Source organism: Astyanax mexicanus, chromosome 23, assembly GCF_023375975.1.
Source record: "Astyanax mexicanus isolate ESR-SI-001 chromosome 23, AstMex3_surface, whole genome shotgun sequence".
Classification (NCBI taxonomy): Eukaryota; Metazoa; Chordata; class Actinopteri; order Characiformes; family Acestrorhamphidae; genus Astyanax; species Astyanax mexicanus.
In genome coordinates this window covers 21,135,634-21,152,392 of record NC_064430.1, presented here as the reverse complement: position 1 = coordinate 21,152,392, position 16,759 = coordinate 21,135,634, and the positions used below count along the sequence as shown (strand labels likewise).

At 38.6% G+C, this 16,759-nt stretch overlaps 2 protein-coding genes across 3 annotated transcripts in view; both read right to left on the bottom strand.

Annotated features, from left to right (window-relative positions):
* plcd4a (phospholipase C, delta 4a) overlaps positions 1–1,846 on the bottom strand; it is a 30,463-nt gene extending 28,617 nt beyond the window's left edge. For both annotated transcript variants that reach the window (XM_022665414.2, XM_022665415.2), the window contains exon 1: positions 1,748–1,846. The gene's annotated coding sequence lies outside the window, so the exon portion shown is untranslated. The remainder of the gene's footprint in view (positions 1–1,747) is intronic.
* Positions 1,847–7,458: 5,612 nt separating this feature from the next.
* On the bottom strand, positions 7,459–14,889 carry cnot9 (CCR4-NOT transcription complex subunit 9). The gene is made up of 8 exons (XM_007228931.4): positions 14,706–14,889; positions 12,371–12,550; positions 12,103–12,218; positions 11,895–12,004; positions 11,516–11,625; positions 10,584–10,682; positions 10,378–10,469; positions 7,459–8,142 (listed from the first exon to the last, which is right to left on the bottom strand). Exons 1-8 carry the CDS (start codon positions 14,721–14,723, stop codon positions 7,974–7,976), a joined length of 894 nt encoding a protein of 297 aa, XP_007228993.1. The 5' UTR covers positions 14,724–14,889; the 3' UTR covers positions 7,459–7,973.
* Positions 14,890–16,759: the final 1,870 nt, after the last annotated feature.

Genomic DNA, 16,759 nt, shown 5'->3' with positions numbered 1-16,759 from the left:
ACTGTAATCCAAATACAGAACAATAGCTTTAATATTAAGCTTTAGAATATTTAATATTAAGCTATTGAAATACTACATCAAAAGAAAACAGCTTAACATGGATTAATGTATTTAAAGCAACATACAGCAGAACCATTAAACCTCATGAGTGCTTTCCACTGCCAACAGGAAGAACCTGTAATCTGAAAATGTACGTTAAGTCTTTTTTTTAATAAGAAGCTTAAATAAAGATAAACAATATGAATGTTACTATATGTTGGATAACAGGCTTCCAGTGATGTTCTGTATGTCCTGTCCTTTTAATGCAATGGTATGGAGAGAGAGAGAGAGAGAGAGAGAGAGAGAGAGAGAGAGAGAGAAAGAGAAAGAGAAAGAGAGAGAGTGTCAGTGAATCTGCTCTGTTGTGAATCACAGCCAGTTGCCCATGTATGGTACTGTTTTTTTGCTGTGATAAAATGCTGAGACCACAAAAGCAGTTCTTAAGATCCATAAACTACTTTACTTATTTGTGGCCTTAATGTAAAATCTCAAATGACCAATATATTATCTTTTGGCCTCAAAATATGATCTTGTTACCTAAACATAGTAAATTGTCGCCTCAGTTAAAATATTTTATGCATTGGACTCTATTTATTATCTTATGGCAGCAATGTATTATTTATTATTCTGTCAGCACTAGTATCTTACATTGTTGTCTTAATATTGTATCGCATTGCATCAATATATTCTATATCTTGTGACATAAGAGATAAGAATGATATAAGAATGAAACAAAACAATTTACAAAACCAAAACACTGATATTGAAGTGCAGTGATACAGATACATTGAATGATATATTGAATAATCTACCCTGAATATAGTGGCCTCAACCTAGTATTTTATAGCCTCAATGCATTATTTGGGGCCCGCGACATATTATCCCGTGGCCCCAATGTAGTACCCAGTGGCTTCAATATATTGTCTTATTTCCTCAATATATTATCTTGTGGCTTTAATATAGTGTTGTGTGTTCTCAACATTGTATCTCATTTCCTCAATGTAGTATTGTGTGGCATCAATATATTATACTGTGTCCTTAATGTAGTATTCTGTAGCCTCAATATCTTGCAATATATTATGGTGCCAATATAATACTTGTTTCCACTAAGACTAATTCATAGCGTTTAAAATAACATCCGTGGTCCTCAACATAAGATACAACAGAGATACAAAAGTAGTAAAACCTGTAAGAATTTATGTTTTTGAGGTAAAAAGAGTGCTAGATAAACTTTATATAAATATTCCTCATATTTAGCAACACAATTCACATTTTGAGCATAAATAGAGAAGTGCTTTATATATGACAATTACAATAAGAATACTAACATAACATAAGTAACTGCTTAATTTGCAGTATAACTAATATTTTATGTATAGCGTTAATACAGTGTCTCATTGCTTGAATAGAGTAGCACATGTCACACTGGGGCTTTGTAAAATACAGAGGTTAAATATATGAATGAACAGAAACAGTATATATCTTTTAAACTGAATTAAAGCTAATTAAAACCTCAGGTAATACAGGTAAAACAGATAACTTAACGTTAAAACAGGTATGTTAGTTAGCTGGCGTTAGCTAACAGTGCTATTAGGTGGTAAACTCTACCGTTACCTGGCTCGCGGGTAAACAGGTGTGTACAGGAGAGGAGAGAACTCGGGGAAAACAGATAAAAGTCTGGATAAAAGTGGAATAAACACACTCTTACCTGAATGTGTGACTCACCGGGGGGGTGGTACCGGCTGCGGGTGGGCAGGGAATCGGCTGGCCCCGCTCTGCTCCGCCGCTCCGGCTGCTCTCACCCTCCGGTAAAGCTCTGCCCTGTTTTGGAGATTTCCCGCGCACCCGTATTCCGGTAGGCCACGCCCCCTGCGCTGTGATTGGGTAGCAGTCCAGACTCATAGAACGTGCTTTGTGTGTTGCAGCTTATATATTTTAAATTGCATACAAACACTGTATAACAATACATTTATCAAGATTTACTCTGAACGAATACATTATTATAAATACAAAGGAATGTAAATTTTACTTTTTAAATACAGTCTAAAGCCCTATCCGGACAGGATTAATTTCTCAGGGGGACCTCTGTGAAAAATATTTCACACTTCTACTCTGGACCAGTGAGTTTTTTTACTTTCTCAGTCATGTGACATCGCGTTCAGTAGCTCCTCCATTTTCACTCGCTGTTGTGTTTACGTGAATCCCCGTGGAAACGCGTGCCCAAAGTGTAATTACAGTAAGTGGTAGTGGACAAATAGCTATTTTAGTGAGGTGAGGTGACAATATGATGTGCTTCCAGACGGTACTAAAATTACCTGTGGACCTTGGAGTTCAGCGAACACAGTAGGTAATTCAGCCTGTAAATTCCACAGAGCACGTCTGAGAAAAACACGTAAATGGTCGTTCCAGATGGGAATTAAATCACCTAGGACCCCCCATAAAAGAAAAATGAGCCCAGGACCCCCTGAGAAACTAATCCTGTCCGGATAGGGCTTGTCTTTAAAGTGGCAGTGTCTTTTTGCCATGTCTGCAGTTCTGCATGGTTACATAACACATTATATGCACACAGTACCAGTCAAAAGTCAAAAAACATCTTATTTAATGTTTTTTCCTACTTTGTATATGAATACTGAAGACATCCAAACTATGAAGGAACACACAAGAAAATATGTAGTAACTTAAAAGTGTTAAACAAACCAAAATACTGTGTGAAGTATTTTGGTGGCTCTTATCTCATCTCATGTCATCTCATCTAGGCTGCAGTTTCTGAGGCTGGTACTTCTGATGAACTTATTCTGTGCAACTCTTGGTCTTCCTTTTCTGGGGCAGTCCTGATGAGATCCAGTTTCATCATCAATGTTTTTGATAGTCTTTGTGACTGCAAAAGACTCTGCTATGACTGGAATGTGCCAAGTGTTCCAGTTAGTCCTACTCATCTGTGCTGCGATTGGTGCATTACCTAATGCGAGGGGCGGGGCTTGTCTGTAAACAGGTGGAAAGAAAACTAGCAGCAGGTAAAGACTGTCAACCTCTCTCACTCTATCTCACTCTTTCTCTATCTCATACAGGGCTACAGATAAAAGATAAAGACAAACACACTCCTCTTCCTCTCCTCCTCTTCCTCACAGACCTTTCTCACACCTCTTCACCTCACTGACAGCACTTTATCGTCTATCTCTCCGTTCCTCCAGCTCAACTGAGTTACATTTAAGGCAGAAACACGATCACAGGGTTACATAAGTGTTCAGTGTCCAGGGGAGCAGGGTTTTACTGAGCTGGGTATTTCCTAGGAAAGAAAAGGCCAAAAGGGCCAAATGGGCCAAGAGGGCCAAACGGGCCAATAGGGCCAGAAGGGCCAGGAGGCCAGTGTGTGGGACCAATTCACCCTCACAGTGCTGGGCTGGCAACGCTTCACCGGTTCAGCCACTTCTGATCCAGAACAATGGGGGTCATACTTTTCCATCCAGCCTTTCATGCACTCAAGTTTTCTCAGGTTACACTGTCAGACAGGTCACAGGGCTGTTTTTCAAGGGTCCATATCATGAGGAAAAGAAACTCAGCCTATTACCGTGTGTAAACACTGTTAAAGTGTCTAAATGCAGCCTTACACTCCAGGCCTTACATGTACAAATAGAGTTACAAACCACAAAACCAGCCTGAGTTTTTAATTTCACAACAATAAAAAACGTATATTTGTTTGTACATTTGTCCTACAGTTTTAACCTAGAATCTTGAATTTGAACTAGGTCTATAGAAAACACAGATGATGTGATAATATTGATTAAGGGATTTGGACAGTTTAAGATAGTTTGATTCAGTGCAAAGTAAAAAAAAAAACTAGTAATAATATAAAATGGTAATAATAAAACAGTAATAATAAACACAAAATAACTACAATTGTATTTATACAATTTCTTCAATTTTAGCTTGTTATCCAATTAACCCACCCTCTCACTAGGACTCCCCCTATCAAGTGCAATGCTCCCACTAATTGGAGGGTGAGGTTAATCACACACCTTCTTCTACACATTTGAAGTCAATCACTGCCTCTTTTCCAACTCCAACTCTGAGACAGCTAACAGACACCTTTGCTACCAGGATCATAATGAAAATGATGAGGGGGAAGGCCGCCGTCTACCAACTGAGTGAGAGCAAGGTCAGTTGTGTTCCCTTGAGTTCTGGCTAAATATCCACAATTTTAATATAAAATATTATTAATCTAAGTAAATAATATTGAATATGGTATATAAGTCAAGTAGTTTTATTGTCAATACTGCATATGTACAGGACATAACACATAACACATACAAGGTGCATCTAAAATATTTAATATCATTTAAAAGTTACTTTATTTCAATAATTTTGTTAAAATGTGAAACTCATATATTATATAGATGTAATACACACACAGTGATCTATTTTAAGCATTTTTTCTTTTATTGTTGATGATTAAGGCTTACAACCAACAAAAACAAAAAAGAAAAGAATATTATATTAGACCAATTTGTACTTTTGGCAGTGTGGGCAGTGTGCCAAGTCCTGCTGGAAAATGAAATCTGCATCTCCATAAAAGTTGTCAGCAGAGTGAAGCAAGTGCTGTAAGATTTAAGTGCTGTAAGATTTTCTGGGAAAGCACATTTTTTGCATTTGAGAAAACACAGTGGACCAACACCAGCAGATGACATGTCTCTCCAAACCATCACTGATTGTAAAAACTTCACACTAGACCTCAAGCAGCTTGAACTGTGTGTCTCTCCACTCTTTCTCCAGGCTCTGCTCCCTTGTTTCCAAATGAAATGTAAAATTTACTGATGATCAGTGATGGTTTAAAGGTTTGTCATCTGCTGGTGTTGATACACTGTGTTTTATTAAGTCCAAAGTCAGTGCAGCTTCTACTAGAAAATCTTACAGCACTTCGTGCTTCCTTCTGCTGACAACTTTTATGACGGATTTCATTTTTCAGCAGGACTTGGCACACTGCCCACACTGCCAAAAGTATCAATTGATCTTATATAATATTATAATTTTCTAAAACATTGGCTGTAAGCGAGAATCATCAGCAATACAAAATAAATAAATGCTGTAACAAATCTATTAGAGTTTCACATTTTGAATTGAATTACTGAAAAAAAGCACTTTTCAATTGTATAATCAGTTTTTTTTAATATACACATTAACTAAATTAAATATTTTTACTAAAATGATTTGTTTCATTTGTTTTTCTGGCAGTTTACTGCAACATTTTGTACACTGAATTTTGTACCATTTCTGGTGATTGCCCCAATTTGAAGAGCTTAAATGGCAAAACAAAGGGAAAATGGGGGTGTTCTATATATTTTTGTAGTGTACTGTATATAGTGTAATATATGTGATATAATATATTTAGCATTCCTGTTAAATGACTAAACTACCATCTACTAATTGCTCTTGTTTAAGAAAAATATTCAACCAAGAACCTCTAGCTTTACTAAATAGCACTTAAACAAACATTATTTGAGATGTGAGCTAAAGTCTCTCATTTTGGTTTGAACTACAGCGCTCTATAAAGCTTGTCCAACCTAGCAACAGTAACTAGGAAGGAAGACACTTGTGGGTGGAGCTTGGTTACATCAGTGACATCATGTGTCAGAACATCACAAACGAACTGAATCTGTTTAATTAACATCCTTAATGAGACAGAATGAGAGTGTGTTGTCCTCGTCTGGCCTCTACGGAGCAGGCCTTCTCCACACAAGCAGGAACACCTGGAGTATGTGAATGAAGGAGGTGCTCAGTCTGTGTGTGAACACACTTGCAGGCTGCACTAGGGTCTCTTCCTCTCCGTCTCCTTCTGATCAGGTTTCGGCTCATCAATAAAACACAGCAGAGCTCAGCTTCCCAGCTCCACTTACACACATACATACACACACACACACACCAACCATCCTTATACTGGGGGTCCCTTCATCAGGCCGCTGTGTTCATGAGTGATCAGACCACACACAAACCAACCACTTTCCATAAGGAGTAGCCCCACATTGAAACTCTCACCCAGCCGTCTGGCAGACATTTGATAAAATTTACTTCCTGTCCAATCCAGGCCCAACAAAGCAAGCAAACCAATCAAACGCCTAAAGTACCAAGCTGGCGACTGGTTGTGAATTGAAGTAGACTGTGTGACACTCTTTTAAATTCTGTGACAAAGAAGGAAAATAAAACAACACAGTTATCAGAATCAAGGTGGCCCCTCCCACTATTTGCTGACAGCAGCTAGCCAGCCAGGTTCGTGATTCCTGCAGCCGGCAAAATATCTCATTCACACCATCACCATACAGAAAAACATACAAACATGATCGACTGATCTCAGACTCCAGAAACAAAACATGCTAGGCTAATGACGATAAAAAAGAAACAAAAAGCTCAGCTGTGATATTTTAGCTATGTACAGGTATGTACAGGCTTTGGGGGGTAAAGGAGTGTTCAGATATATGCTTTTAGTCCAGTGAGCAATAAGAACTTAAAGTGTTCCAAGGCCAGTAAATAGGTCTTTAATAGCTGAAGGTAGACGTAGTTGCCATCTGTCTTCATGGTACAATTTGCAGTCCAGTAATAAGTGTTTAACAGAAAGGGGAGTGTGGCAGGTTTTACAACGTGGTGATTTTTCTCCTTTCAACAAAAGTGTCCAATTCGACATCTAGTATATACAACTTGATTTCATAGGTTTTTTAAAATTTCTGGTGAGTCGGCAATGTATATTGGGGTGGATCTCATGTAGTTTATTGCTGGTCTGTCTGTCCCATTCGGCCTGCCATCTGTTAATTACATAGGAAATTAGTAATGGCCTGGTATCAGTTAGTGGGGTCTGAATGGCTAAAGAAAAACAAAACGAAGACTTTGATGTGGCCTAGTCAAAGTCCTGAACTGAATCCGATCGAGATGCTGTGGCATGATCTTAAAAAGGTCGTTCATGCTCAAAAACCTTCCAATGTGTCTGAATTACAACAATTCTGCAGAGAAGAGTGGAGCCAAAATTCCTCCACAAGGCTGTAAAAGGCTCATTGCAAGTTATTGCAAATGCTTGACTGCAGTTGTTGCTGCCAGGGGTGGCCTGACCAACTATTAGGTTTAGGGGGCAATCACACAGGGCCATGTAGGTTTGGATCACTTCATAATAATCACCTTCATTTAAAAATATAATTTTGTGTTTAACTGTGTTGACTTTGACTAATATTTAAATTGGTTTGATGTTCCAAAAAAAAATCAGGAAGGGGGCAAACACTTTTTAACACCACTGTTTCAGATCCTCGCCCCTGCAGTTCCACAGACAGTACAGACTCTTACTGCAGCAATAAGCAGACAAACATTAAAATGGCTGAAAAGCTGATTCTACATGACAAGTGAGGACATCTTTGGTAAAATTAACGCAAACAAGACTCCGGATGCAAAACACTTGTACGTTTAATCATTCGTAATCCCCCGTTTAGGAGTTCAATGTGGTGAAATACAGTACACACACTCAACACATCCATTCAATATTTTACAAAAAAAAAATCATATCTTTACAACCCACAAAATCCCTTCCCTCCCTTCCCCCTTTTCAGGTTTACTTTACAGTATTCAAATATCTCTACCAGCGGTCTTCAAAAATCTGCAACAGGTAGAACAATGTGTAAGAGAGACAAGAGAGACGGAGACATATAAGAAAAGAGATTCCAAACATTGTTTTTGATGTTGGCAAGTCCAATAAAGTTTAAGGAAATCTGCTTGAACCTGAAAGCAAAACACTCTTGGCACTAAACTTCACATGTAAGTGCTGTGTACACAAGAGCAGTCCGTCGTTGTGTATGAAAGCATTAAAAAACAACAAAAACTCCAGCTACAGAGAGAAAGGCAGACTTATCAGCCTACAGCCCTTCTCCTGCTTCAGCTATTAGGTGAAGACTCCATGTGCATCATCATTGTGAAGGCAGTGGAATCCCTCGAGGGTCTGTGACCTGTCCTTCCTGCAGGTTCTTGACCAGCTGGGCTAGCCAGCGCTTGGTGGTGGTGTCATCCTTTAGCACCTGGGCGAAGGTGGTGTCCTTCAGTTGGTCAGGCAGACACTGGCGGAGAGCCTCTCTTGCTCTGTATGGGTAACAGAAGGAAGTGAGACAGAAGGAAAGGCAAACAAAAATGAATCCTCTGCAAACATCAGTTAAGCAATATAAACACAAAGCTGCTACTTTGTGTGGTTTATGCAAAAGAGTACGCCCACTCAGAGGTAAATGGATCTAGTTTCAGAAATCTTTAGTGGATATAACTCCCTTTAAGCCAAAGGTAACGTTCACCAGTCCAAGTAACCGTCAATGGCCTATTTCCCATAGAAAATACAGGTGCTGGTCAACGAATTAGAATAATTTGAAATAGTGCAATCATGAAATTCTTTGAATGCATTTTTTGTGCAGAAAGCAAATCAGGTGTTCACCGCACCTGTCCTACTCGTTAGACTAATCACAGAACTCGTTACCTGGAAAAAAAATTTGCTCAGCTGAGCTTTCCAAAAGGCCCATTTAGGCCATTTAACTGTGACACTGTTGTTTTATTGAATTAGAATAATGGAGAAACCGTTTCATTGAATTAGAATAAATGCTCGAATTTTTGTTTTCTGTGAAGAGTGTTCACTGTGCAGTATAAAGTCAGGGTTGAGTAGAATTTCTAAGTTGTAAAATCAATCATGGGTAAGCAGCGCGACCTCTCAACCGGAATAGTGGCTCAAATTCAAGCCCTTCGCCAACAAGGCTTGACCCAAACTAAAATTGCTGAGCAGCTCGGCATCAGCCAGTCTTCCGTCTGCAAAGCTCTCAAGAAAAACTGCAGCAAGCGCACCAACTGTTCCGGCGTCCGAAAAACTTCTGCTCGCGACAACAAGCAGCTGAGAAAGATCGCAGTCAGCAACCGGTTCAAGTCCACTTCCGAGCTCACCGACTTGTGGAACAAGCAGACCGGCGCTGACGTCTCCAGATCAACCACTTACCGTCGTCTGCGCGAACTCGGCTTCAAATCTCGCGTTCCAGCAGTAAAACCAATGCTGAACAAGAAACAAATGGAGAAACGGCTGAAGTGGGCCAAAGAACACGGCGAGTGGACTGCTGAAGACTGGCAGAAAGTGGTCTTCAGTGACGAATCACGCTTCTGCATCTCCTTCGGTGACCAAGGTCCTCGTGTCTGGCGTCGTGGTGGCGAAACCTACAGCCACGAGTGCGTGAAAAGATCCGTCAAGTTTCCCCAGAGCGTTATGGTCTGGGGATGCATGTCCGATCGAGGTGTAGGGAAACTCTGCTTCCTCAAGAAGACTGTCAATGCTGCCGTATATCAAGATGTTCTGGAAACGTTCCTGATTCCGACTGTTGAACAGTTCGGCGAAGAAGACTTCATATTTCAACAGGATCTTGCACCGGCTCATGCGGCAAAGTCGACCAAAGATTGGTTCACTAAAAAACAGCTTGAAGTTTTGGCATGGCCGGCCAACTCGCCTGACCTCAATGTCATTGAAAACCTTTGGGCCATCGTCAAGCGGAAAATTCGCGACAGAAAGCCTACTATGCTGGACCAACTGAAGCAGAACATCGCCACTGCCTGGGAAGCTGTGAGTGCGGAAACTTGCGACAAGCTGGTCAAATCGATGCCGCGGAGACTTCAGGCAGTCATACAAGCCAAGGGGGCAGCCACAACATACTGAGAAAGTGATGATGGTAATTATAATAAAAATTATTCTAATTCAATGAAACGGTTTCTCCATTATTCTAATTCAATAAAACAACAGTGTCACAGTTAAATGGCCTAAATGGGCCTTTTGGAAAGCTCAGCTGAGCAAATTTTTTTCCAGGTAACGAGTTCTGTGATTAGTCTAACGAGTAGGACAGGTGCGGTGAACACCTGATTTGCTTTCTGCACAAAAAATGCATTCAAAGAATTTCATGATTGCATGATTTCAAATTATTCTAATTCGTTGACCAGCACCTGTATATAAAAAAAATAAGTAAAAATTTTAAATAGATGTAAAGACATCCTGTTTCAAATGCATTATCTTGGTAAAGCCACAAAACTGCGGCAGATTGTCTCCACCAGTTAGAGGTAAAGTTATACACTTTTGGCAAGAAATTAAATATTTAAATCTAAGGGATAAAAATGGTCAGAAAATAAATAACAATGAACATAAGACTGTAAAACATGGGATGTTTGACATACTCTAATGTACAATTTTAACATTTAAATAAATTGCACTTAAACATATTAAGGTGCTAGCAACTGGGCAAAAAGAGATCACACAAATTAGCGGACAGATAGCGGAGAGATTCAGCTGCTGGAAGTGTTGTATACCTCGAGTTGTCAGAGAGGCGCAAGTAACAGCGTACCACGTGCTTCAGCAGCCGGGCTGAAGGCTCTTTAGACAGCTGCAGTACCATCTTCCCCTGCAAAAGAAACCAAATATTCCCAGATAAATCCCAGATAATTCATAACGCAACATTTTAAGACCAACCAACTCCAAACTGAAAGAAACCATCAGTAGTGGGTTCTGGCCTTACCAAGATCATAGCTACGTGAGAGAATCGCTCATAGGTCTGGCAGATGTAGGCCAAACCCGTGTCATCCAGCAAGATTTTCTGCAAGATAAACGTTGCAACCTGCAGCACAGTAACACACACAGTTATTCAACCACAGATGAATCAGACGCACAACTGCACTGGATAATTAGACAGGATATCAAACTAGTACCTAGAAGATCAGGACCTGCAGTTCAGTATCTGCAAGTTAAACTTAAAGTAACGCTGCCTCATTAAGAGAGTATAACTTCTTATTAAAAATAAACAATTACCATATTTTTCACACTATAAAGTGCACGTTAAATCTTTAATTTTTCCAATAATGGTCAGTGCTCCTTTTAACCCAGTGTGTCTTATGTATGAATTTTACCAGTCAAGTTGTAAGGAGCAGTAAAGCCATTCCGCCTAAGTATAGCATTATTACAGGAGTTTCAGTTTAGTTCTCCAGTACCAGGGCTGGAGCAGCATTAGCATTAGCCACTAACCACTATTTCCTCTTTCAGAGGTGAGTATTATCGGCCTACTGCCTGCCCCTAACCCTGACTAACACTGCTAGAGCAGCTTTAGCATTACCTGCTAAACATGCTAACTCTTTTGTTGTTTAGACGCGCTACTGGTTAGCCACTAATGCTAATACTTCAGCCTTAGTGCTGGAGAAATTCTGGTATCTAAGCTTAATGTAAATAAACAGAAGCACTTAACTCTCCTAAATGAACAGTTTTCAGGAGAAAAAATTGTGTTAATTAACATCCAGTACTCATTTGACATTAAAATACATTTTTTTTTACTAGTATTATTATTAGTTTTGTTTACTTAGCTTAACTTTACTAAATTCAGTTAGCTGGATTCACTGTCCACTGCTGATAAATGAATTTATATTTATGGTTTGCTGGATGATGACTTTAGAACCTCACCGTCTTGGAAAGTTCACTTCCGGACTCCATGATGCGCAGACATAGTGGGATGATCTCTGTTGTTAACAAAAAGTTAATCACTTCTTGTTCGTCTGTTTTGACCAGGGCTCCTAAAAAACAAACAGACGAAAGGACACAATAATATTAACAATAATCATTTCTAAACAATGTCATAACTGGGACCATCTCATACTTGAATAGAGAAGATTTTCAAATGTACTGTACAAATATAAATGAGTGAATTATTAAAGTGAATATCAATGCAAAAGATACACACAAATCCACCTTTTTGATCCTGCCATCTCTACTATAAGATTCTGCTTAAATCACAACCCCAGTATCTGTGGATGTTCTCAGTTGTAAAGCAAAATTAACCTACCAATGACTCCAAGGCTGGTGAGGCGAAGGTATTCAAAGGGTCTCGTTTTACTAACGGTGTGTAGGAAAGGGTACAGAAACAGAGGGATGTGCGCTGCCAGGAACGCAGAGCTGGAGGGATAAAAGAAAAGTTTAAATTAAGGAACATGCAGACAATTTAGTCTCCAAACTGTATTAATTGTAAATCAGAGTGGGTTTGCAGCATTTACCGTGTCTCCACATGCGAGGCCACACATTGCAGAAGTGCTAAGGCATTGCACACTCTGTTGGACTGATGGGCTGTAAGCGTGGGAGGGTTAATGGAGGGGTAGATGTTCACTATCTCCTGTTAAAATAAAAACACATGAAAAAACATTCATCAGACACTGTGTTGGGAGACTCTGTTACAATACTGCTTTATATTATGTTATCAAAAAGATAATAGTAGGAATGTGTAATTTTTGGTTATGCTGTACTTATGAAGTTTCTAGTTTTTACCTGAAGGAGTGCAGCAATGGTCCCACAGGAGTGCCAGAGCATTGGAGCCAGATCAGTCACCGATTCCCGTTTCTTGCTGAGCTCAAGAAGTGCATTCTCCCGCGTCTCAGGGCTCGAGAGCTCATTGATCCACTGATAGATCTTCTCACGGTCCACCTGCGCCAGCGCCGTGCTTACAGCCTTGGATAAAAAACGCACAAATGTTAATCAGGCGTTTCCTTATGACCATCAATTCTTAAGATTTTTTTAAATTATTAGTACTGGAATTGCTCCATTATTTAGCATCATCATAATAGTATTACCCAAACCTAGTAGACAAAAATCCCATACAATTTTATACAGTGAGTAGAAATCCCTCACAATATCTCATAATATCCAGGTAGCAAGTGAAACTGAAACAGCACTGTTTACAACTAATGTTGCAACAAAGCAGCTTTACACACATCAGCAGCAGGACAAAATATCAAACACAAATATAAAACCTCCACAGGGGAAGCAGAAGGCAAAATTTACCAATTATAAAATTACACATATAAAGTCACTGTACCATCACATCTGCCTGTTGTTGTGCTCAGGTGTACTGATATAATCATCAGTGGTAAGAATGATGAGAATAAATTAATTAATAATTACCATGGTTAATGGTAATAATTAGAATAATAATAATAACAGCAATTATTCGCTAGACTAACAATTTGGAATTGCATATAATCACCTTCCATTGCTTAAATGATCACCTCAATGCTGCCTGACCACCTGTAGTAAAATCACCTACACCCTCAGTTGATCAACTCATTTGATTCTACCCCTTAGGGATAATGACATATGTCAAGAGTGTGACTTTATATGTAAGTTGTTAAGATAATTGGTTCTGGTTACTACAGTAACCCTACAGAAACATCTCAGACGGAATATTTGATAGAGCATATCTTGTGGTGTTCCTCAGGGTTGTACTCTAGGGCTAATGAAAGTGATATTATTATTAAAACTGTTGCTCTGAGAGTGTATGACTGAGATGTAGCTCACACACAGGTTCTAACTGGGAAAGCAATCAAAACTAACTAATGTAATGTTAGGAAAACTATATTGGAAACTTCATAGATTGTAGTGCTTTACAACCTTAGGATGGCCGTAATACAGTTTGAGAGACACTGTTTTACAGTAACCCTAGTTTCTAAAAGAAGCAAATATCGTTCTACTGAGATATCCTCTGGCACCTCCTACATGTAAACAGTTACATTTAAATTTACAGTCTCAATTACCCCATTTAAAAATTGCATTAAAACAGTATTTAGTTTAATCAAATTAATTTACTTAACCTCCCAGCTCTACTTACGCAGGTAACTGGCACAATTGAACAAGTAAAACCCTTTAGCATGTTTACTGTAATGGAGTAATACATTAGTACTCAGTTGTACTTCTTTGTGTAAGCTATTGCTAATGTTTTAATAAGACTACTTTATCAGATCTATTTACTGCTTATATACCGAATTATAAATCATAAGACTAATAATTAATAACTTTAAACTGTCAGCCTCAACTCTTCCCAAACTCACAGACACGACCGTTAGCCAAACTTCAGCTACTGCTATCAACCAAGGATTATTTTAGATAGCTAACTGTTATATAAGCACTTATTTCGTAGCTTAATTCCAGTTGAGTTTAACTTACTTCTTCATTTTAACTTTTTTTACTTTACCAGTTTTACTCAATTTGAGTTTATTAGCTAAACTAAGAACTGTAAATTTGCTAGCTAAACAACTTTCTAGTTAGCGTTAGCAGCTAACTTAACCAGCGTACTAGCTAAGATAGCTAAGCTAACATTAGATAGCAACCGTGCCATTCAAACTTTAAGGAAGCTAATGCCAGCTACAGGACGAAATATTACGATATAAACATCGGAGATTTGTGAATATCTGTAATAAAAACATTAGCTAATATTCGCTATAATTTGCATCTAACTAGATAGCTAGCATAGCTTAGCTAACTAGTGTTAATACGTCCAACACCCGTTCTAGCTAGCGAGCTAGCTCAGGCTAACAGGCAACGCTACTTCGTTAGCATTAGCATTCGACCGTAATGACCAATTTAAAAGGCGTCCAGTTTTTATTATTTCAATTAATTAATTTAAATCTCACAAAGGCTCAAGGCTGCAGATAAATTAGATACGGGGCTGAATCTCTGTAATATATAGCTACATAAGAGTGAAGTTGTGAAGCTCTTTAGCGCAATTAGCCGCTCCGGCTAGCAGGCCGCGCAGTGAGTTTTAGGTTAGCTGATGAATGGAGGTTAATATTAAAGTTAAAATCAGAGCAGAACCGCGCATTTAACTTACCGCTCCTGTGGCCAGCATATTCGGAAGGGCTGTGTTCAGTCTTTCGGCAGCCGTGGAGATCCTTCTTCAGCCCAAAATACACAGAAATCCCTCAGAATTCACATCAGACATTCACAGTCTGCTCCACCGTCCACACTCACGCCTGCAGACTCAGACATCCAGTCTGAGGAAGCTCCAGATCCAGCAGAGGGAGCCCTGTGGAGATACCGAGATACCGATCCAGATACTATAGGATATCAGTGGATACTTACATTTCTACTGATATGTAAAGGCAAACTGAGATTAATGTATGATGATTTATGATGAGTGGAAACCAATTCATATTCTAGATTGTATATTTGCTATTTATAGGAATATGTTTCAGTAAAATTAACATTGTTGTTTTATTCTATAAACTACGGACAATATTTCTCCAAAATTCCAAATAAAAATTTTGTCATTTAGATGCAGAAAATGAGAAACGGATAAAATAACAAAAATGTTGCAAAATTTTCAGACCACAAATAATGCAAAGAAAACAAGTTTATATTCATAAAGTTTTACGAGTTCAGAAATCAATATTTGGTGGAATAACCCTGGTTTTTAATTACAGTTTTCATGCATCTTAGCATGTTCTCCTCCACCAGTCTTACACACTGCTTTTGGATAATCATTTTTCCTCATAATTTTCCTCTTATTTTTTTTCTGCTTAAAGGAGAATCCTGTGTAATCCTGTGGAGAATGGACTTGGGTTGTAACCCAAGTGAAACATGATAAGTACAAATTATGTCAACAGGCTTACAATGCTAGTGATAGGGGCATAGAGTTGTCCGTGTAAAGAAATCTCAATTTTAACACTGTCAGGGCTCATAGAATTCTACCAATCTGCTTTGAGCTTGTTAATGGTGTAAAAATAGAGATTTATTTGCATGAATACTGCTATTGCTTCCATCGTACGCCTGTTGCTGCATTTCGGACGTGGACTATTTGACCAAAGTTTTGTACTCACAAACAATGTTTCACAACACCCCAACACCCCATTTCACATCAGAGTTCTCCTTTAAAATACCAGCTCGACACCAGCTTTTGCTGGTAGCTGGTATCGGATGGTCTAAGTTTGAATATTACACAACGTTGTGTAAAAAATACAGAATGCAAAAAATGTGCAAATCTAACAGAACCACATTTAATTCACAGTAAAACAAAGCACACATTTCAGATGTTGAAAGTAAGACAATTTACCATTTCAAGAAAAATACTAACTTATTTAGTGTGTGATGGCAGCAAAGAAACTTCAAAAAGTTGGGACAGGGCATCAAAAGCCAGAAAAAGTTAGAGGTACTAATAAAAACAGCTAAAATAGGAGCAATTTGCAACTAACTCACAGAGCTGGGTATAAAAAGTGAATTTTAGATAGGCAGTAAAAGAAGTAAAGATAGACAGCGGTTCACCAATCTGTGAAAAACTAGGAAAATGTAGACTTTTGATATCTGACCATCTATTATTACTATAATATTACAAGTGCATTGTTGATGAAATTGGTATGGAGATGCTAGCTTTCATTTTCAATATTATTGCCTTAATCAGACATGTATCCAAAAATGGACCCATTTGATCAGATGTTTTGTAGCTGTTTTCTGTTTGCTACACCCCCTACCAGGTTTTGGTTCTCTGATGAATCAATTATTTACTGCAACCTAGCCACCTTCTGTTTGCTTTTGGGATGTTATGAAACTCTTGGGCCAAATATTAAACTTGGCTTCATCTCTTGATGTGTTTGACCAGTAGGTCCAGAAGGTCCGTTAACAGTTTTGTACACAGTGAGTGGTTCATGTGTACAACTGGCATGTAACATTGTTTACCCCATTGTAGCCAAGCAGACAAGACATGTTTGGTGTCTAAAATTAGAATTTTTTTACATTTTGCACATAAGCTACAAGGCTAGCTAATGCTAAGTGCTGAAAGGTCATAGGAGACAATTTACTGGAAAATACAATGAGGCAAAGATAGCTAAGAAATAGATTCTGAAAGCGTATTATTAGTAAAATGAAACAGAAGGAGGATGTTTTTAATAA

What these genes read in the sequence shown, in the direction of transcription:
- cnot9 (XM_007228931.4), bottom strand. An exon ending in CTCACGTAGCTATGATCTTG is followed by an intron (nt 10,470 to 10,583) that starts GTAAGGCCAGAA and finishes TTTCTTTTGCAG; the next exon opens with GGGAAGATGGTACTGCAGCT. An exon ending in CGCCTCTCTGACAACTCGAG is followed by an intron (nt 8,143 to 10,377) that starts GTATACAACACT and finishes TTACCCATACAG; the next exon opens with AGCAAGAGAGGCTCTCCGCC.